The sequence below is a fragment of the Pongo pygmaeus genome, chromosome 2 (assembly GCF_028885625.2).
Source record: "Pongo pygmaeus isolate AG05252 chromosome 2, NHGRI_mPonPyg2-v2.0_pri, whole genome shotgun sequence".
Lineage (NCBI taxonomy): Eukaryota > Metazoa > Chordata > Mammalia > Primates > Hominidae > Pongo > Pongo pygmaeus.
Window position 1 is genome coordinate 204,894,227 of NC_085930.1, and position 22,250 is coordinate 204,916,476.

Here is a 22,250-nt window from a genome sequence, read left to right on the forward strand (position 1 = left end):
CACTGCAACCTCCATCTTCTGGGTTCAAATGATTCTCCTGCCTCAGCCTCCCAAGTGGCTGGGATTACAGACACGCACCACCATGCCCAGCTAATTTTTATATTTTTACTAGAGATGGGGTTTCACCATGTTGTCCAGGGTGGTCTGAAATGCCTGACCTCAGGTGATTCTCCCACCTCAGCCTCCCAAAGTGCTAGGATTATAGGCATGAGCCACCATGCCCGGCGTGCCTTTTTCTTTTTCAAAAGGACTCTTTCTAGATTATACCTATTCATTCCGGTGACTATATGTGTGGCAAAGATGGGTTTGAATCCACCAGGATTAACGTGCTGGATCTCCTCTCTGATGGGAGAAGAGACAGAGAGGGATAGAAGGGTGCAGAGAATCAGAGCCAGGAGGAGGCCGAGTCAGGCGGGGGTTGCAGGCTGCTGTGAGGACTTGGCTCCTTCTCTGAGTCGGGTGGGATTAGCAGGGGATTTGAACAGAGGAACCGTGGGATCTCCCTTATGCATTTCTGCCATGGTTGGCTCAGCTGAACGCACCTCTTGAACAAGACTTGGCCTTGGACACCCAGAGGCCCTTGGTTGAGGGTTTACCTCCTGGCATGGCCACTGACACATCCACGTTTGGCTCCCACGTGGCTGGGTGGCCCCGAGACCTGCTCTGCCTGGGCTTCTCATTGGTGGCATTTCTCAAGTTAGTCCCCTCTCAAGTCTGCCCCATCTGGAAAACCAAACACCTCTCTCTCCTACATGGAAACCCCCGTCAGCACCTCGTCCTGACTCACAGGGCATCCCGTCAACATCACAGTCCTGACCTTCCCACACGGACAAGCTCATGGGACCCCCTGATGGACGAGGACAGCACCAGCACTAAGACGTGCCCTGAAACTCACAGGAAGAGCGGACCAAGAAGATGGGAACAGCATGGGGCACTTGGAGCTGCAAACGCCCACGATACTGTGAGAGATGGAAAAAGGTATGGCCATGGCTGACACAAAATGTTACTCAACATTTATTAAAGGCCTAAATGGAGAACATAACACTATCAAACCCTTAGGTAAAAACACGGGAAAATTTGTATGGCCTGGGGTTAGACGAAAAGTTCTTAGACATGACACCAAAAGCATGATTCATAAAAGATTGACAAATTCAATTTAGTCATAAATTTAAAATTATAATTCTATAAAGCAATATAAAAATCTAAAGAGAATGAAACACAAACTATGGTCTAGAAAAAAACATTTGTGAATCACACATCTCACAACGTACTGGCACGCAGAACATGTGAAGAACCATCAAAACTTAACTGTAAGAAAGTAAAAACCCCAGTATTAAAGAGAGGGCAAGTATTTGAATGGAGGCCTCATCAAAGAAGGTATAAGGAGGGCATATTGCCCGAGAAAGAGGCTCAACATCATAGAGATGCTGGAGAAATGCCAGTCAACAGTACCTCTGCAAATCTATTAAAATGGGTAAAAACAGACAAAAACCATGGGCCAACCCAGGTTCTAGTGATGATGCAGAGGAATTGGGACCCTCATAAGCTGCAGTGGGAATGGGAGGGGTCCCGCCATGCTGCAGAGTGGTCCAGGAGTTTCTTATGAAGTTAAGCACATCCTTACCACATCGTCCAGCAACCCCGCTCCTGAAATGTCCCCCAAGAGAAAACTTAAACGTGCACACACAAACCTGCACACAAGTGTTTAGGCTTCATTCCTCATTGCCAATAACTGGAAGAAAACAAAATGTCCATCGGCAGGAGCAGGAGTAGGCATGAACCAACGCGGATGCTTCCACGTAGGGGGCACCAACCAGCAGTGGAAAGATGCACCCAAATGCCCCAGGTCTCCCAGGCCACATGCCCGGTGAAGGAAGCTAGTTTCGGTGGGCACAGGCCAAAGGATGCCAACACATGACATCTTGGAGAAGACAGTGTACCGTGTTGGGGAGCAGGGCAGTGGTTTCGAGGGGCTACGGGTGGAGGGGCAAATGGAGGAGCTCTCTGGGGCGATGGCATGAGCACCTGCACCTCACTGTGGGCTGCTGCGGCTGAGGGGCTGTACAGCAAACACTGGCTTCAGTACATGCAGACTGAAGGAGGAAGGCTCCCACAACTCAAAGACAGAGGGTGTCACCTCCATGAAACAAAAACATATTTAAAAAAAAACTCTTAAAATTAAGAAAAAAGCACAAAAAGTATTTCATAAGCACATTGACTTTGAGTTGCCATGATCTACCTGGGAGCACGGAACTGAAACCACAGGCTTGGCAATCCCGGAGGGAGAGGGTGGAGGGTTTAGACCTCAGTTGAAGGGCTCAGTACCTGGCTATAGGAAATAACATTTAAAAAGCAGCAGGGTGGAAATAATTTCTGCTGATGAGGTTGCATTTCTCCAGATAGCCGGCAGAGTAAATGTAGTCTTGCTCTGTTGCCCAGGCTGGAGTGCAGTGGCGCCATCTCTGCTCACTGTCAGCTCCGCGGGAGAATCTCTTGAACCCTGGAGGCAGAGGTTGCAGTGAGCCGAGATCGCGCCATTCCACTCCAGCCTGGGCAACAAGAGCGAAACTCCGTCTCAAACCAAACAAAATTAGATAACTAACCGAGGACTAAAACAGCGTAACTTAAAAAAAAAAAAAGTCTAGGAGGTATTATGTTCATTCCCTGCAAGCCAATAGAGGCCATGTCTGGGGCATACATCTAAGAAAAAATCCTAAAGATAAAGTTATGGTCACAAATATGTTGTGTACGGTGTTATTAAGAGCAAAAATGGGAAACAACCCAAATATTAATAAAATGGGACTGAACCCTTGCAAATTTACTAAAATAACTCAAAATTGTTAAACATTATGCACAAGATGACGATTTTAATAATTTAAAGTGAAAAGACAGGAAACATAATTACTAATGATTATTGGTTTATTTTTCATGCCACTTCATTCCACAAAAAGGTTTCAGATATCTTACAAAAAGACACACTAGAAATATTAAAATACTATCTGAACCAGAAGCAAAATCAGGGTAAGCTAGCAGAAAGGCGTATAAGCCAAAGGGCTCTACCCAGCTTTCAAAGCTGCCACGGCCGTGCGCAGTGGCTATGTCTGTAATCCCTGCACTTGGGGAGGCCGAGGAGGGAGGATCGCTTGAGGCAACAAGTTCGAGACCAGCCTGGGCAACAGAGCAAGATCCCGCCTCTACTAAAAATTTAAAAATCAGCCGGAAGCCAGAGGCTGGGGACATGGCTGAGGATCGCTCCCCCCTCCCTCGGAGGCCGGAAACCGAGGGTCACTCCCGCTCACTAGAGGCCGGAGGCCCCGGGCCGCTCCCGCCACCTCCGCGGACGAGCGCCGCCCCTTCGACCCCATTCCCTGCGGTCTGGACGTTCAGGCCCTCTCGGTCTGGGAGATTCTGGAGAACCACCCACGGGGCTTTAAAAAATGTTGGTGCCCAACACGTCCCCGAAATAGGGCCCGCCCTATCTGGGTCGGGGAGCGCGGGACGTCCTGTCCACCTAGCGGCACCGTCCGCCGGTCCGTTTTGCGCAGGCGCGGCGCCCCCGCCCTTTAGACCCCAGCCCGGGCGTGGCGTGGTGCGCAGGCGCGATGTCCCCAACTACCGTCTCCCTTTGACCCGGGAGTGGTGCGCGGGCCGGGTTTCCCCCCAGCTCTACCCCGGTGTGGTGCGCAGGCGCAGTCTGCGCAGGGACTGGCAGGACTGCGCGGCGGCGATTACAGACATTTCGGGGGTTCGGGGCCTGTCGCGACTGCTAAGCGCTCGGCGCCTGGCGCTGGCCAAGGCGATGAGTCCCTGCCGCGAACCGCGGCAGGGCAGGCGGGGGCAAGGCGGCGGTAGGAGCGGGACGGTCCCCAGCGGGTCCGAGCGGAGCGGGCGCCAGGTCCCCGCGTCCCCTGCCCGGGGATCGGGAAGGGGCTGGGAGAGCCCGGGCCGGTGCGAGGGGGAGCCGGGTGGTGTACTCGGGGGCCTGGGGAGCTCGGTTCTTAGCAGGTAGTCCGCGTCCCGGTGAAGGTCACGACCCCGCGGGCTTGCTGGGCGTCCCCTCCGCCGCTTTGGTCCGGGCCTGGGGTCCGGCGGCTTCGCGGGCTGAGGTAGCCCCTCGCCTCAGTGCCTGGCGGGTGGACTCGGGGAGGAGTCGTGTCTGCCGAAGGTCACCGGGGTGGAGCCCTGGCTGGGCCGGGCCTCTGCCGCCCTCTGTGCGGGTTGTCCTGAGGAGCCGCCCGCATCCGGTGGGTGGGGCCGGCGGGGCGGGTGAAGCTGCCCGGGTGGATGCGAGGAGTGGCCGGGCTCGGCCGCGTGGGCGTCCGGTGGGAAGCGCGGTGCGATCGAGCTTGGGCTTGCAGTTCCCGTTTCCAGAAAGCGCAAATCTGTGCATGTCCACTTCGGGACCTTGTAAGCTAAGGGCCTCTACTTTGGGTCCTGTTTGGTGGCCCTTGTGCCACCAAAAACGTGCCAGTGTTTAAAAGCAGCTGTGCCAGTTTTTAAAAATGAGACGGAGAGCTCAGGGCACTGACCGAGCGAGGACTCCAGGACCTGTGCTTGCCTATGCGCTGAGTACCTCGAGGGCCGGGCTCCGCTTAGTCCAGGACGATGGTCAGGGTTATACTTCCCTGAGCCCTTGCTCTCTGAGTTTGTCTGAATGTGCCCTCTACGATTGCGTCTTCAGAATCGGCCTTCTGGGATTTTATTTAATCAAGCTAAATTGGATAGGTTTAGTTGCTTGGTTCTTTTAAATGAACTTACCCACCCACCTCCTTAATTACAAAGTAATTTTAAATTGCAGAGTAAAAATCTCAATAGGAACCAAGGCATTCAGCAATATTGACTTGTATTATGCCTGTAATTGTGCAATTTTCTCCTTTTTGAAATAGTTATTAAAAATCTTTTTGAATTAAATGTGAGGATTAGTCATACAGCCATCCTGTCAACATTAGAAAGCGTGTAAACTGTTCTAGTGTGTTACTGTGGTTGGTGCTGACTGAGCAGAGACCCCCGCCGCATCTTGGGCTCTTAGGAGCTGCTAGGAGGGCGTCCACAAGCAGAAAGTAAAGCCCATGGTCAGTGGGACTTTTTAGGGGAAATGGTAGCTTGTGATTGGAGAAAAGTTAGATAGAGCTAGTTCCTCTGTCCTCAACCCAGATGGTGTCCAGTGTTCCTTCTGCAGACTAAGACCCCAGGCACCTCAGATAAGATGGCAAGATAGCAAAACGGAACCAAAATTTAGTCTTGGGTTTTGTAAAAGTCTTTTTTACAAAAAAATCTTGATGAACGTAGTTTTTCCTACAGAAAGTCGTGCGTTTTTAGGTTCTTCGTTGGCTGCCTTTGTGATTGTGTAGGTTGTACATGCAGATTAGTTTCTTGCTGATGATTTGTAGGTGCATTTTATTCGATGAGGACCCCTTACTTTGCTAGATTTCGTATATTAATGTCGCTGCACTTCTTCCTTTTCCCCCTCCACCTCCTAATCCTGTCATCTGAAATTCTGTATTGTTAAGCAAGGTCGAAGTATTCCTTTTAGTTATATGTTCCCCATTTTTTTTCTTAGAGGAAATGTTTGATAGTTTCTCCTAAAAAAGTTAATAATTGGCACAAGACTAGTTTTGTGTCAAAACTAGTTTTGAGTTTTATCTAAAGACTGACATTGGCTTAAAGTTGGGCTTTCCGAATTCAGAAATCTGCCCCAGATTAGATTTAGATGCAGAGGGTTAGTGTCCTTTTCCCCAGGGGGATGGCGTGATAATTTGTTCAAGATTGTGTTATAGTAGCTGCCCCTTTTAAGCTAGCTCTGTGTGTGTGTGTGGTGAGGGGTGGGCAGTGTGTATTCCACATCAACATCCTAGAAAGAACAAATAAACATTTAGTGATCTCACTGTTTCTACTTACGTTTGGTATAATATACTGTTTTTATAGGTGCTATTACCTATGTTAATAGGGCACTTTACAAAATTTTCAAGAACATTTGTATTAAAATTATTTCAAAGACTTGTTTCTTAAAATATGATCTTACCGTGTAAAAAATTATACTGAGGTAGAAGAATATTCGTTCTTTCTCGTTTTCTGAAAAAAGAAAAAATTAGCTTATGTCAATAAAAACAGAGACTAGAAATTGGAGAAATGAAGAATAATTTTTTATCCCACATAAGTAATTTCTGAATGGCAAGTATTTCTAAATACTTGAAGACATCCCTCACGTCCCCTCTTCTGACTGCTGAGTGTATAATTTCCTAAAGCTTTTTTTTCTTCTCTTTTGTTTTTTGGAGACATTGTCTCGCTCTGTCGCTCAGGCTGGAGTACAGTGGCACAGTCTAGGCTCACTGCAACCTCCGCCTCACGGGTTCAAGGAATTCTCCTGCCTCAGCTTCCCAAGTAGCTGGGATTACAGGTGCCCGCCACCACGCCCAGCTAATTTTTAGTAGAGGGGGGTTTCGCCATGTTGGCCAGACTGGTCTCGAACTCCTGACTTCAGGTGATCCGCCCACCTTGGCCTCCCAAAATGCTGGGATTACAGGCGTGAGCCACCGCGCCCAGCCCCTAAAACTATTCTTTATGATATTTCTGAGACTATTCAGTGGTCTTCTAAAATGCCGCCAGGAGAATGGAAAACGTATCCCCTAAATGGCTGGCCAATCTTAGCATATGGGACAGTGTCACCTCTCTCACACAGAGCCACTAAAAACTAAACACTAAAACCAGTTTTCTTGAGTAAAGGTTTCTAAGATGGAAAATTTAAGCAGCGAGATATGTCAAGTTGTAGACGTTGGCCAGGGAAAAGCCAGCAGCAGCCAGGCAGGGGAGAGTGTGCATCTGACATCCTCCTGTGTGATGAAGGGATGACACGTCTTCCCTCTGGGCTGTCAGCTTTTACTGTTCCAGGATACAAATGTCCTGATTCAGTGTCCAGTGCCTTTTGAACTGACCGCAAGCCCTCATGGACGATTGGAAGTGTAATGTGGAAAGGGCTCTGATGGAGCCAGTTAAAATGCTTCATTATTTGCAAAATACCACATACAGTAATACGATCTAGATGTCTTTCCCCTTCTCCACTAAGTAGCATAAATTAAGACTTCACAGAGGAAGTGTGCCTTTTTCATTTCGCATCTGAGTCAGTGAGTATCCTGTTTGGAAACAAGCTTCATCCTGGTTTTCTAGAGTGCCAAGTCAGGGTGGAAAGGAGGACCTGGGGGCTCAGTCGTTCCTTGCCCCTTGGGCTGCCCTTCAGGGTTAAGTAGAGGGTCCCAGCTGAGCTCTCTGGATGCACAGGAGCACCTGGATACATCAGAAGGTGAACAGTTTGCAAGGGGAAATTTGAATTACTGTCCCCTACAGCATTTGTTCCTTCAGGACACTAACCCTCTGGATCTGTGTCTTCTGTGTCTCCAGTGGCCAACAGTGTTGCAAACAGGAACCCGAGGTTTTCACTTCACTGTTGAAGGAACACGAGGGCATCTGCTAAAGTTTCAGATTCCATAAGTTCATGCTTTTTGTTTCATTATAAATGATTTTTTTGGCTTGGGGGTAAGGATCTATACAGTTTGTTTTCATGTCAGTCATAGACATAAGAGAACAATTTCTCATAGGTATCCAATGCATGCTGAAATTATTTTCAGTGTAATACTACTTAATTGCAAGTCCAAATATAAACATAGATGTGAACATTTTTACTTGTATCTCTTATGTATCTATAAACTAGATTTAAATTTAGGTCAAGTAAAGCAATAAATTAAAATGAACAGTATGTGCTGTGATAGATGATAAAATCCTACTGAAAATAGGACCATGGGGCCCTTCCGGTGTGGGTTCCTTGGTATTGAGTGTGCCTGTTCTCTCTCTGTTGGAAAACCGAAACTTGCTGCGAAGTTCTTTTCTCATAAGCTCACAATAGCGACTGAATACTCCTTGACACCTTCTCAGGCATAAGCATAGGCAATGCCCTGAAGTAGAGTTGTGTCCTCAGTCTGATCCCATGGAATAGACCCTCTACCATTCATAGAATCTGATTGTCAGTCCCTTCTCCAGGTGCGAATGTGCCCACTTCTCCCCGCACTGTTCAGGGCTCAGCCCCAGGACAGGATGGAGGCCCTGTGTGCCCAGCAGTTGCTTGTTTTATCTTTGTCAAGCTCTTTCACTGTCACAAGAGTCTTCATGTTTGTCATAGTGGAACATGTGATTGACAGGTGAATTTTTCTTTTCCAGATTTCTGCTCAGTATCCAGTAGTGGATCAGGAATTTGATGCAGCGGTGGTAGGCGCTGGAGGGGCAGGCTTGCGAGCTGCATTTGGCCTTTCCGAGGCAGGGTTTAATACGGCATGTGTTACAAAGCTGTTTCCTACCAGGTCACACACTGTTGCAGCGCAGGTAAGAGAAAGGTGCCCCACTGTGCTCCCACTCCGTGCAGGTCCTGCACAGCCTCACACTTTCTACCTGGGCAGCCTCCTGCCTCCTCCCCGTGCTCCAGCCACATGGCCTCTTGCTGTGCCTTACTCACTCAGCTCACCCTCTCAGGGGTCTCTCCCTGGAGCCTCTTCCCTGAGGACTTTGAAGGGCGGGAGCCTTGTTGTCGGTCTTAATTGAGACTCCAGTCACACTTGGGTTTTCTCTGACCATCTCACCTGCTACCCTCCCCACCCACCCCTCCCTCCCCAACACCTTCTCTGACCATCTCGCCTGGTACCCTCCCCACCCACCCCTGCCTCCCCACCCACCCCTGCCTCCCCACCCACCCCCGCCGCCCCAACACCTTAAGGAAAGGAGATCATCTAAAAAGGAGGAATCAGAAGTTAGGCTGGGGAAGAAAAGGGTAAGGGTTTCATTTGTCCCTGTGCTGCTGTCTTCTGGGACTCTCTGAGGGGTAAGACGGCAATGGGCACACACAGCCAAAAGGAAGTAGGGGTACAGGGGAGTGCGACTCTGAGTATGGAGTTTATTACTTGGCAGGAAGCACTTGTAATCTTTAACACATGCCCGTAAGTGCCGTTGGGAAGATTTGTTAATAAAATTATCTGGAAAGATTTGTGGAGTACCTTTTCTGTGCCAGATATGTTAGGTAATAAGCATATTACAGGTAGCCTCTCACTCACTGCTCCAGTCAGCCCTTCCTGGAGTTCCCTCTGTCTCCACCACACAGATGAGGAGACTGAGGCTAAGGGATGGAATCACTGGGTGAGTCGGGGAGGGGTTGTGATCTGGAATCTGTCAGGCCTTGCTGCTCCTCTGCTGAGGTCAGCCCTCACTGGGAGTCACCGCGTGAGTAGTTGGCTTTCTCTGAATCCCCCAGCGGGTGGATTTGGGCCTGGAAGACAAAGTTGGGGCTCCTGTTTGTGGCTTGTAAGGAGTGGTTGGTGTTTCCAGGTTGGAATCAATGCTGCTCTGGGGAACATGGAGGGGGACAACTGGAGATGGCATTTCTACGACACCGTGAAGGGCTCCGACTGGCTGGGGGACCAGGATGCCATTCACTACATGACGGAGCAGGCCCCCACTGCCATGGTCGAGGTGATGGGCGGGAGGCTGTGGGTGCTCTCGTGGTCTGTTTCTAGTACAAGAGTCCTGGAAAAAATGTAAGCAATGGAGGCAGATGTGGCAGCCGAAAGAATGGTGATGAGGAAAGCTCACAAGAGAAGTCTTTGTCCATCATGAACTATGCATTACATGTAACAAGAAAAACTTGTCTTTGATGAAGTGTTGACATATTCATAAAATAGGTTACTTCGGGTTTGCAGATTTGTATTAAAGTTGTTTAGTGTAGATTAGCTGTGAATATCTTGATTCCTTTAAGGTAATAAGATTTTTGTTTGTTTTTATCTTTCAGAGCTAGAATATTATGGCATGCCGTTTAACAGCACTGAAGATGGGAAGATTTATCAGCATGCATTTGGTGGACAGAGCCTCAGGTTTGGAAAGGGCGGGCAGGCCCATCGGTGCTGCTGTGTGGCTGATCGGACCGGCCACTCAATATTGCCCACCTTATATGGGAGGGTAAGGCCACCGCCGGTCCACCTGAGACAGGACATGTAGTGCTGGGGCTCATGGTGACAGCAGGGAATGGGTTAGCGTGCCCAGTGAGTCAGCTAGAGATTACATAAAAGGCAATAGAGAACAGCGGTGTGCGGCACATGCAGCGACTGTTGATGTGACAGGACCAGACATGTGCCTTGAGGAGCTGCCCCTAAGGCAATGTGTGACTTCTTGCATCTATTTTGGAAAGTTGAATTGGTAATCTTATATACCAGGTTTTAACTTGGGATATGTGACACTCAGCATATAAGAACAGAGCAAGCAGGCCAGGCACAGTGGCCCACGTCTGTAATTCCAGCACTTTAGGAGGCTAAGGGAGGAGGATCACTTGAGACCAGAAGTTTGAGGCCAGTCTGGAGAACATAGCAAGGCCCTGTCTCTACAAAAAGTTTAAAGAGCAGCTGAACATGGTGGTACATGCTTGTAATCCCAGTTCCTCAGGAGGCTGAGGCAGGAGGATCACTTGAGACAGTGAGCCGTGTTCATAGCACTCCAGCCTGGGCAACAGGAGACCTGTCTCAAAAAAAGAAAAAGAACAAGTATTTTAAGGCTCTTTTACCACCTCTGAGTTCCTGAATGGATTGGTTTTGTTTGTTTGTTTTGTTTTGCTTTGTTTTTGAGATGGAGTCTCACTCTGTCACCCAGGCTGGAGTGCAGTGGCGCGATCTCTGCTCACTGCAACCTGTGCCTCCTGTGTTCAAGCTATTCTCCTGCCTCAGCCTCCAGAGTAGCTGGGACTACAGGTGCATGCCACCACGCCTTGCTGATTTTTTGTATTTTAGTAGAGACAGGGTTTCCCATGTTTCCCATGTTGTCCTGAGCTCCTGAGCTCAGGCAGTCCACCCGCCTCAGCCTCCCGAAGTGCTGGGATTATAGGCGTGAGCCACCACACCCGGCCATGGATTGTTTTAATATTAACTTATCACTGGACAAAGACTCGAGGTGACAGTAGTTACTGGGTAATCAGGGTCCACTTTGGCATGACCAAATAATATTCTGAGCAGTATTGATTCAGAGTAATCAGTATTCTGAACTTTGTTGTTTTCTGATGAATGGGGATGGATCATTAATTTGCAGGTTGTTAGAACACCAGTGACTTTTCTGTGGCTGAGTGCATTGAGAAGTGTGTGGTGGGAGGGGACAGTGGCTCCGTCCGGAGCAGGAGCTGTCACGTGGGGAGCTGGCCCAGGCTTACGAGAGCAACTTGCTCTGGCTGAGGGAACAGCAGGTCCAGGCGGGCAGGGTTGTCCGGTGCCTATCTTTCTGCGGCGCTGGAATCTGCTCGTCTGCAACCGTCCGCTTTGGTAGCTGCCAGGCACGTGGGGCTGTTGCTAATGTGGCTGGTGTAGCTGAAGAACTGAATGTTTTGTTTGATTTTAATTAAGTGGTTGTGTGTTGCCAGTAGCTCCCATCTGGGCTGTGACCCCATGGTCTGTGGACCTCACTCTGGCACCAGACTCTGAGTGGAGCTGCATGCAGCCACTGGACAGTGTGGAGTGCCTCTTCGGGTTGTGTAGAAGTAGGAAATGTGTCACCAAAATAGGAGCTGTTGCTGCTGCTTTCTCTAGCACATCTGCCTTGTTTGGACTGCTCGGCGTGGAATGCCTCTCAGGCTCCGACAGTGTCGTTGACACTGTTGCTGATCTCCTTGGATTCACCTTGTCCATTTAGATCAAGTTCTTTCACCTGTTCACATGAGCAGATACAACCTTAAAACCTTAAAGGATGGCGTAACACTTCTTGCCCTTTTTTTTTTCTTTCTTTTAGTCTCTGTGATGTGATACCGGCTGTTTTGTGGAGTATTTTGTCTTGGATCTCCTGATGGAGAACGGGGAGTGCTGTGGTGTCATCGCACTGTGCATAGAGGACGGCTCCATCCATCGCATGAGAGCAAAGAACACTGTTGTTGCCACAGGGTAGGAATCTAATTTCTACTTTATTTCCTTTGTAAAAATGAATAAATTTCATTTAGAGTTTGTTTATTTTAAGGAAAATAGAGGCATTGTAGAATAACGGTTCAGACACAGGCCTTGATATAACTGTGTGAGGGTGATGGCCTTTCCCAGCTGTGGTTCCTCACCTGTAAAGGGTGAAGACAGCAGCACCTGCCTCGACGTGAGAAAGCATGGCCCTCAGTAGTCGGTAGTGGCTGCCATCAGGTTCACAGCTTACCTCTCCGGATTTTAGGTGAGGAAACTGTGGCCCGAAGAGTCACATGGGGTTTTCTGGCAAAATCTCTCTTGTTTTATTGGGTTCTGTGTTTATACTGATTCCTGGGGTTAGATAAGTCTGTCTTCTCCACATAATGAAAATAAGTAACTTTAATTTTATATTCTGTCAGTTACTTTAACCACTTTAAAAGTTAAAAAGTGTCAGTACAGCCAAGAAAAAAAATCAGCAGAACTACAGGTTGGGAAAAAATATTTTCCAAACCATATCTCTAATGATATCTTAGTATCTAAAATAGCAAAAAAAAAAACAAAAAAAAACCTACTAAAAACAACCTACTAAACCCTACTAAAAAACAACCCTACTAAAAATGGGCAAAGGACTTGAATAGATATTTTTCCAGAGAAGACATGCAAATGGCCAATTGATGTATGAAAAAATGCTCAACATCACTAAGCACCAGAGAAATGCATATTAAAACCCCAATGAGTATCATCTCATCACGCTCCAGTTAGAATGGCTGTTACCAAGAGGACAAAAGATAGTAAGTGTTGGTGAGGATGTGGAGAAAAGGGAACCCTGTGTGCTGTTGGTGGGAATGTAAATTAATACAACTATTACAGAAAACTCTGGAGGTTCCTCAAAATTCACAGGACTACCATGTGCTCCAGCAACCCCATTTCTGGGTGTATATCTAAAGGGCATGAAATCAGAAGCTCAAAGAGTCACCTGGACCCCCATGTTCATTGCAGCATTATTGACAATACCTGGGATATGGAAACAACCTAAATATTTGTTGGTGTTTAATGACAATGTGGTGTGTATACACAACTGAATATTATTCCGCTATGAAAACGAAGAAAATCCTGTCATGTGTGACAACGTGGATGAACCCACAGTCATTATGTTAAGTGAAACGAGCCGGGCACAGAAAGACAGATACTACATGTCACTCATATGTGGATCTAAAATAGTCACAACTCACAGAAACAGAGTAGGACAGTGGTTGCCAGGGGTTGGGGAAATGCAGACTGTGGCAATGCTGATTAAAGGTGTAACTTCCCGTTACAAGGTGAAGTTCTGAAGGTCTAATATACAACATGGTGGCTATAGTTAATAGTATACAGCAATGTTGGCCAGAGTTAACATTATACAGCATGGTGGCTAGAGTTAATATTATACAGTACGGTGGCTATCGTTATTATAACTTGAAATTTGCGAACAGAGTAGACCTTAGGCGTCTGTATCTCCAAAAAAAGGATAATTGTATGAGGTGATACATGTGTATTAACTTGATTGTGTCATCAGTTCACAAAATAAATCATCACGTTGTACACCTTAAATATATATAGTTTTGTTTTTTGTTTAATTCATCAATCATACCTCAGTAAATCTGGGGGAAAAAATCCATAAAAATTTTAAAATTTTCATTATAAAAGTAGTATATGCTTATTGGGGAAACCTTCTGAACAGCACAAAGCTAAAATACAAATAGGGTCAGACACACAGTGGCTCATGCCTGTAATCCCAGCACTTTGGGAGGCTGAAGTGGGAGGATCACTTGAGGTCAGGAGTTCAAGACCAGCCTGGCCAACATGGCAAAACCCAATCTCTACTAAAAATACAAAAATTAATTGGGCGTGGTGGTGCACACCTGTAATCCCAGCTACTCGGGAGGCTGAGGCAGAAGAATCACTTGAACCTGGGAGCCGGAGGTTGCCGTTAGCCGAGATTGCGCCACTGTACTCCAGCCTGGGCAACAGAGTTAGACCCCATCTCAAAATAAATAAATAAAACAAAATACAAATGGAAGTCCCTTCTCTGATCCCAGGCTTCTCTCCTACCTGCGCAGGGTAGCAGCACCACTGATGTGGCCCCCAGTGATGTGTGTGGGGTGTGCGTGAGTAGGGGGCTGTGTGCACACAGCACTGAGAAGACGGTGCTGGGGGCTGCCCTGTCGATTCTGATCTCGCTAGACAGGATGTCCGGACGTGGGCCGCTGTGTGCAGTCACTGCTCTCTGTTGTTTCCAGAGGCTGTGGGTGCACCTGCTTCAGCTGCACATCTGCCCACACCAGCAGCGGCGATGGCACGGCCATGATCACCAGGGAAGGCCTTCCTTGCCAGGACCTCGAGTTTGTTCATTTCCACCCCACAGGTAGGGCAGGACGCCTTGCCCGGCAGGCGTTCGGCTCACGTGTGTCTTGTAAGTGTGTGGTGCCTACTCATTGCTCTTCCATAGTTTTATGTGATAACATGGTTTTGAAGATCAGCTTCCTTAGCTCTCAGGTCCTAACTTCAATGTCATTTCCTTAAGGAGACTTTTCCCACACTCCCCTTCTCCTGAGGCAGTTTGGGCCACCATCTTATGCATTTCTCAAGAGCGCTAAACACTGTCTTGGTGATACTTATGCCAGCAGTAAAGCAGGGATTGAGGCCGGGCGTGGTGGCTCACGCCTGTAATCCCAGCACTTTGGGAGGCCGAGGCAGGTGGATCACCTGAGGTCAGGAGTTCCAGACCAGCCTGCGCAACATGGTGAAACCTCATCTCTACTAAAAATACAAAAATCAGCTGGGTGTGGTGGCATGCACCTGTAATCCTAGCTACTTGGGAGGCTGAGGCAGGAGGAATGCTTGAACCTGGGAGGCAGAGGTTGCAGTGAGCCGAGATCGCACCACTGCGCTCCAGCCTGGGCAACAGAGTAAGACTTCGTCTCAAAAAAAAAAAAAAAAAAGCAGGGTTTGTTCAATGTCCCTCTTCGCAGTGAGGTCATTAGCTCCTCGGGCAGGCAGGTCTTCTCATTAACTGGGGTGCTTTATGCCCAGCACATGGTTGGGTCTTCATCGGGATTTACTGAGTGAGCATTCTGAGAGCTGGGTGAATGCCGTGGAACTGAGAAGCAGCACAGGCAGATTATAGCTTTGTAGGAGAACATGGAGCTTCTGCGATAATGGGATGTGAAGTTAGGACACAGCCGTGACAGAACCCCATGTGACGTTGGGCATTTGGCTCAGCCCACATGACCACTGAGGGGGCTTGTCGTGGGGAAGATGAGCTCGTCTTGGGGACATCTGACGGTTGAGGTTACGAATGTGCAATTTGGAGACATTAACACAGAAATGACAGTTGAAGCCTTGATTTTGGGGGAGGTTCTTCAAAATGAGTCAGAGAGAGACACAGACACATCTGCCTCTCGTTTGAGATGACTCATCCTGGACTTTTCTGGGTTGCTTTTCTGACCTGTGGACGATGGAGACCCCTGAAGTGGTGGTAAAGAACCAGACCTGCATCTTCTCTTACTCTGTCAGTGTCAGCTTTCTGATCCCTGGAAGGGATGAAAATAAGAAATGAATTTGTTGTGGGGTTTTTTTTTAATTTGTTTAGAGATGGGGTCTTGCTCTGTTGCCCAGGCTGGAGTGCAGTGGAGCAATCTTGACTCACTGCAGCCTTTGTCTCCCAGGCTCAAACGATCCTTCCAACTCAGCCTCCCAAACAGCTGGGACTACAGGCATGTGTTACCATCTCCAGCTAATTTTTGAGGGTTTTTTTGTTTTTGGTAGAGATGGGGTGTCACCATTTTAAGCCCAGGCTGGTCTCAAACGCCAGGGCTTAGGCGATCCTCCTGCCTTGGCCCCTCAGGGTGCTGGGATTATAGCCATGAGCCACTGCACCCGGCCTGTTGTATTTTTTTATTACCGTTTTTAATCAATAAAATGTCACTGAGCCCCTGAATTCCCTCTGTAATTTGCTTAGAGCTCCACTTCTCATGCTTTGTCTTCAATATGTGAGAAATAATCAACAGAAAAAGAGCATTGAAACTTAGAAAATCAAAATGCAGGTGAGATGCAAGAATCACATTCTTGTTTTGAAAGCAAGATTGCCCTTTTTATATACTAATAAAAATTGTAGCTTTTGAAATACCTTTAGTTTAGCGTTTTTGATCTCCTTTGTTAAAATTCAAGAGCTTGGCACACCCTGTTTCTCATTACACTGAGGAGTCACAGAGCCGCTGTTTGGAGCACAGACCGCCGGACTGCCCAGGTTTGGGTTTGAGCTCTGTCCTCAGCTGCATGACTGGATGTTACCAAGCATTAATTTGCTTGTCACTGAGAAAGGGGGTCATACTACCCAGAGTTGTTGTAAGACTTAAATGAGTTTAATATGTGGAAAGCAGCTAGAACTGCCCATAGCAAGTGCAGTGTAAATATTAACTAAAATAATCGTTATTACTGTCCTTGCCGCTGTTTGGGTAACTTAGATATGAATTTTCCTAGCTAGTATTCTTAACTAGTCACCCCAGTATCATAGTGCAAAAGAATGTTCAAAAATTAAAACAAAATTTGAGGCATCCAGCGTACACCGGGCTGTAATCAGAGTATTGGCCAGAGGTCTGTGGGCCGGCCTTTCTCCTCTCTGGGGACGCCGCTCTGCCCCAGCCTGTGCTGCAGCTGTCAGCCTTGTCCGTGCTTTTTGTTATCCGGACTTTCTACTGTATCTTAACTGTTCTTTCTATTCAGTTTTACATATACTGCCTTCTGCATATCTTTTTCCTCTCTGCCCCAAAAAATATCTTGGAAAAAATAATGCATTTGAAATAGAGACCTAGCAATTGTTAGGTTATAAATGTGTGTGGTTTTTTGCAGGTACATATGGTGCTGGTTGTCTCATTACGGAAGGATGTCATGGAGAGGGAGGCATTCTGATTAACAGTCAAGGTGAAAGGTTTATGGAGCGATACGCCCCCGTCGCGAAGGACCTGGCGTCTAGAGTTGTGGTGTGTTGGTCGATGACTGGAGATCCGCGAAGGAAGGTGGGTGTGATTTACCACCAGCATTGTCTGAGTGGGCACACGGGCTGGGGTTGCTTCTGTGAGTTTCAGCACCGCTCGCCCTCACCTTCGGGTGCAGGCACACATGCACAGCCACCTCTCTCAGCTGCAGGCAGGTGTCTGTTAGTCTGTGATATTTTCCCAAAGACCTACATTTTGAAAATTGTAGCCAGTTTCTTTCTCAAATCTGTGGAACAGAGTTTCTCTTAGTGTGTGTGAGTATGTGACGGAGTATGGGAGAGAGAGACACACACCTAACCTGAAGTCGGTGTGTGAGCCTTGGGTGTTGTGTCTGATACCCACAGATGTTTTTCAGCAGCTTTCAAAGTGTGCGGGTTATTTGGCTTTCAGTAAAACAATTTACAGTTCTTTCATTGCCTGACCCTGTTCTTTAATGTAATGACACTTACTAAATATCTGCTGATATGGGCTTTAGAGGTTTTACATTTTTATATTTTAAAAAAAAAAAGAAGTCAGATGGTTTTTTTGAATATGGTGGCCCTCCGTATCCATCGGTTCCACATATGTGGTTTCAGCCAACTATGTGTTGAAAATAAAATTGCATCCTTACAAATATGCAGACTTTTTTTCCTTGTCATTGTTCCCTAAACAACACAGTGTAACAGCTGTTTACATAGCATTTACATTGTATTAGGTACTATGAGTAATCCTGGAGTTGCTGTAAAACTTAAATGTAAAACTTTAAATGAGGATGATTTAAAGTATAGAGGAGGATGTGCATAGGTTATATGCAAATTCTATCCCATTTCATATTAGGGACTTGAGCATCCACGGATTTTGGTATCCGTGGGGATCCTGGCATGGATACGCAGGGACGACTGTATTTGGCATAGAGGCCTTTCTAATGCTCTTACCAAGGACAGCCGCAGCAGGCTGTGATCCCTGAGATGAGTGTGAGTTCAGTGAGGGCAGAGTTTTTGTTCTGGTTCTCAGCTGTGTCCCAGCACCTAGGATTGTCCCTGGCACACAGTAGATGCTTTGAAAAGATTGATGAGAGGGTGACCATACATGAGGGGAAATTTTGCTCAGTATCAAAACATGTTGAAACTCATACGCTTCCAAGATGACGTATTCTCAGGTGTCCTGCCGTTGCCGTTCTCTGCCTTATGTGATGGTGTTCTGTCTTACCAGAGGCTGTGGCCCTGAGAAAGATCACGTCTACCTGCAGCTGCACCACCTACCTCTAGAGCAGCTGGCCACGCGCCTGCCTGGTATTTCAGACACAGCCATGACCTTCACTGGTGTGGACGTCACGAAGGAGCCGATCCCTGTCCTCCCAACTGTGCATTATAACATGGACGGCATTCCCACCAGCTACAAGGGGCAGGTGATGGTGCTGGCTCCTCTCCCACAGCTGGAAAGAAGGCTGGGACGACAGGGCCCACCTCGCAGTTGTCTCTTTAGATCTTAGAGGAAAAGACAGATGTTTTCTTCAAGAAAGTACTGTATTGTTTTCTAAATTGCACTTTAAATTTCTATTACTGGAGGATGGAGGGGGCTTAATAATTTATTCCTCCTTAGTAAAGTGTCATAGATACATCATTTGCAGCTTTTTCCATTTTATAATTACTTTCCTATATGATCTTGTGTTATTTCTAATGATCTTATACATTGAGAGATCTTTATAATTCATACCTTTGAGTGGTTTGCGGTTCACACAGAGCTTGTCAGTCACTTAGCCTCCTTGTTGGGTGAGGTGGGTGGAAGCTGCTACTTTCCCTGCGTAGATGAAGAGGTGAACAGGGGGTAGAAGAGTCTGGAACATCAGTCTCCCCTGCTGATGTTCCTCCACCTGCCGTGCTCCTGGGTCTGAGCCGGAGCACAGGTGGTGAGGGCCTTGGGAACATGGGACACGGGGGACAGTCGCAGATGCTGACATTGGAGGTCCTCTGACCTGCTTGTAACAGCAGGTGCTCAGGGGCAGAGGGAAAACTGGGGGATACATTCGGAAGTTTTCCTCTGAAGAAGAGTAGCTATGGTCCTTACTTCCTTCTTAGATATGGCCTTTACTTCCCTCTCTTTGTTTCTTGGATTTGGAGACTCGCTCTGTCGCTTAGGCTGGAGTGCAGTGGCGCAATATCGGCTCACTGCAACCTCCGCCTCCCAGGTTCAAGTGATTCTTCTGCCTCAGCCTCCCGAGTAGCTGGGATTACAGGCACCCGCCATCATGCCTGGCTAATTTTTGTATTTTTAGTTGAGACGGGGTTTCACCATGTTAGCCAGACAGGTCTTGAACCCCTGAACTCAGGTGATCCACCCACCTCAGCCTCCCAAAGTGCTGGGATTACAGGCTTGAGCCACTGCATGCCCGGCCTACTTCCTTCTCTTTCTCTGATCTGCAGCCCAGACACCCTGTTGAGGGAGGTGGGCTTGTGGAGGAATAGGCACCTTGACATTTCACCTGAAATCTTCCTTTCCACAGGTCCTGAGGCACGCGAATGGCCAGGATCAGATTGTGACCAGCCTGTACACCTGTGGGGAGGCCGCCTGTGCCTTGGTACATGGTGCCAACCCCCTCGGGGCAAACTCACTGTTGGACCTGGTTGTCTGGTCAGGCATGTGCCCTGAGTATCAAAGAGTCATGCAGGCCTGGTAAGTGTTTTCTTCAGGAGCCAGACTATTTGAGAAGGCGCAGGAGGTTACAGTCTTTTTTCTTTTTTTTGAGACAGGGTCAGCCCAGGCTGGAGTGCAGTGGCACAGTCATAGCAGCCTCGACCTCCCGAACTCAAGCAGTCCTCAACACCTCAACCTTCAGAGTCCCAAGTAGCTGGGACTACAGATGTGCACCACCACACCTGACTAATTTAAAAAAATTTTTTTTTGTAGACACAGGGTCTCACAATATTGCCCAGGCTGGTCTTGAACTCCTAGACTCAAACAGTCCTTCTGCCTCAGCTTCCCAAAGTATTGGGATTACAGGCATGAGCCACTGCACCCAGCCAGGTTACAAAGCCTTGATTTGTTACTGGAAATTTGTTCAGTGATCATATAGAGGTAGTCTGGGTTTTTTCCCCTAGAAGTGATTAAACTGAGAAATCCAGAGATTATATGGTGGTAATGTTGAGACTAGATAGAGGCTGGTTGGGGATCTTAACAGTTAAGGTGACATTTTTGGGGTTACATTTTTTTTTTTAAAATTATTTTGCAGTCATTATTTTCTGCTTCGAGAAAGCACTATTAGGAAGTTGTTATTTTTAGGGGAAGTTCATTACCTATTACTTGCCTGATAAAAATCACTTATTTGCAATGAAATATTTAAAACAGTTGGCTTGAATGAATATGTAACTTCTTGGTACTTAGAAAAATAATTTAGGCCATTCTAAAAACAAAGTACAACTAACCTCTATTAGAGGAGAAGGGCTGACTTAGAGTGAACAGGATTCCCACCCTCTGCGGTCAGATTGGATTTCACTTGCTGGTTTTCTTTTCATGATAGCGTCAAACAATGTGCAGGAAAAGAAATACCATGTGTGGGAGTGTGAGTCTTATGTACACTAAGAACAGGACAGTTAGCATCACTCCCACCTCCAGAGATCTTCACGGTGGTTATCCAGCCTCGTGTGCTCAGAACAGTGTGAGGTGGATGAGGCACTGGTGGATGTTTGTGTGGCAAGGATGGTGGGACCCCAGGCCCACGTTCTTCCCATTACCTTTCTCTTTCATTAACTGGTTGGCATCATTTCTGCTGTTTTTATAGAACAGGTGCTTTTTGCTTTTTGTGTGGACTCAATTGAAATAAAAACTAGCACTGCCGCCCTTTTATATCTGTAGTTAGAAAGGTACAGATAGTATTAAAAGGGTAGCTTACTTCAGACACTGTGTCTCTGTGGATCTGACCACAGCTCAGGAGGCCAGCACACGCAGAGCTGGCGTCTTATCCCAAGCCGTTGCCGATCATCGGCGAAGGCGGAGTTCAGTTCCATCGTTCCTGACGCCACAGGTTGTGCTTGTCTTATTCCATAGCCCTGCACTTTGTAGCAGTGAGGACTGATACCACTTCTCTCAGAGCAATGTAGAAATTTTGAGCTTCTCTTTCTTTGAAAATGCAGAAAAGAATATTTTGTAAGAATACCCTATACTGTACATCTGAGAAACCGCTCACACATGCAGCATCTCACGCAGAATGCTGTGGAGTCAGACTCAAAAGGCTGCACACCTGTGGTTCTGTTGATAGGACATTCTGGAAAAGGCACATCTAGGGAAGAAAAGGGATTGGTGGTTGCCAGAGGCTGTTTCCTGATTGTGCTGAGACTTACAGACACAGCTCTGTGTGTGTCAAAATTTGAAAAACCCTACATTAAAAATGATGAGTTTATTTCACTGTATCTTCATGCTTTAATTTTTAAAAATGAAAAGGAAAGAAAAATGCTTGTAGCATCACTACTTCTCCCCCACCCCTCCCCCCAAAAAATACATACATATATATATATTTTTAGACATAGTCTGCCTCTGTCGCCCAGGCTGCAGTGCAGTGGTACAATCAGGCTCACGCCACCACATCTGGCTAATTTTTAAAAATGTTTTCTGGGGACAGGTTCTCCCTCTGTTGCCGAGATTGGTCTTGAACTCCTGACCTCAAGTGATCCTCCTGTCTCAGCCTCCCAAAGTGGTTACATGCATCTATACATGTGTTAAAATTGGTAGAACTGAGGCTGGGTGCAGTGGCTCACGTCTATAATCCCACCACTTTGGGAGGCCGAGGCAGGCAGATTGCTTGAGCTCAGGAGTTCGAGACCAGCTTGGGCAAGGTGGTAAAACCCCATCTCTACCAAAAATACAAAAATTAACTGGGCATGGTGGTTCACACTTGGATAGTCCCAGCTACTTGGGAAGCTGAGGTGGGAGGATTGCTGGAGCCTGGAAGGCGGAGGTTACAGTGAGCCAAGATCACACCACTGCACTCCAGCCTGGAAAACAGAGGGAGGAGACACTGTCTCAAAAAAAAGAAAAAATAAATCGTAGAACTGTTCACCGAAAGGAAAAAGTCAATTCTACTGAAAGATCAATTTTTAAAGCATTATAAACAAAAGGAAAAGCAACACCAGCAAGCCTAGAAGCATTTGAGCAGACCCTCAAGAGACCCACAGCCTGGTCCCGTGGAGAGGCAGTGGGCAGGGCAGGGCCTGTTTGACTCCTGCATTTCATATCTCCTGTCTCCTGCATGTGTTACCTGTTGAAGAAAATATAATGTTATTAAAAAAAA

At 47.3% G+C, this 22,250-nt stretch overlaps 1 protein-coding gene across 1 annotated transcript in view; it reads left to right on the forward strand.

Annotated features, from left to right (window-relative positions):
* The first annotated feature begins 2,912 nt into the window (after positions 1–2,912).
* The window catches only part of LOC129032719 (succinate dehydrogenase [ubiquinone] flavoprotein subunit, mitochondrial-like), a 28,896-nt gene continuing 9,558 nt past the window's right edge, over positions 2,913–22,250 (forward strand). The window contains 11 exon segments of the mRNA XM_054480438.2: positions 2,913–3,895; positions 8,209–8,370; positions 9,364–9,507; positions 9,826–9,990; positions 11,797–11,945; positions 14,231–14,355; positions 16,842–16,989; positions 16,991–17,008; positions 18,179–18,374; positions 19,470–19,594; positions 19,596–19,639. Of these exon segments, the coding sequence (XP_054336413.2) occupies positions 3,098–3,895; positions 8,209–8,370; positions 9,364–9,507; positions 9,826–9,990; positions 11,797–11,945; positions 14,231–14,355; positions 16,842–16,989; positions 16,991–17,008; positions 18,179–18,374; positions 19,470–19,594; positions 19,596–19,639 (2,074 nt within the window). The 5' untranslated portion in view covers positions 2,913–3,097.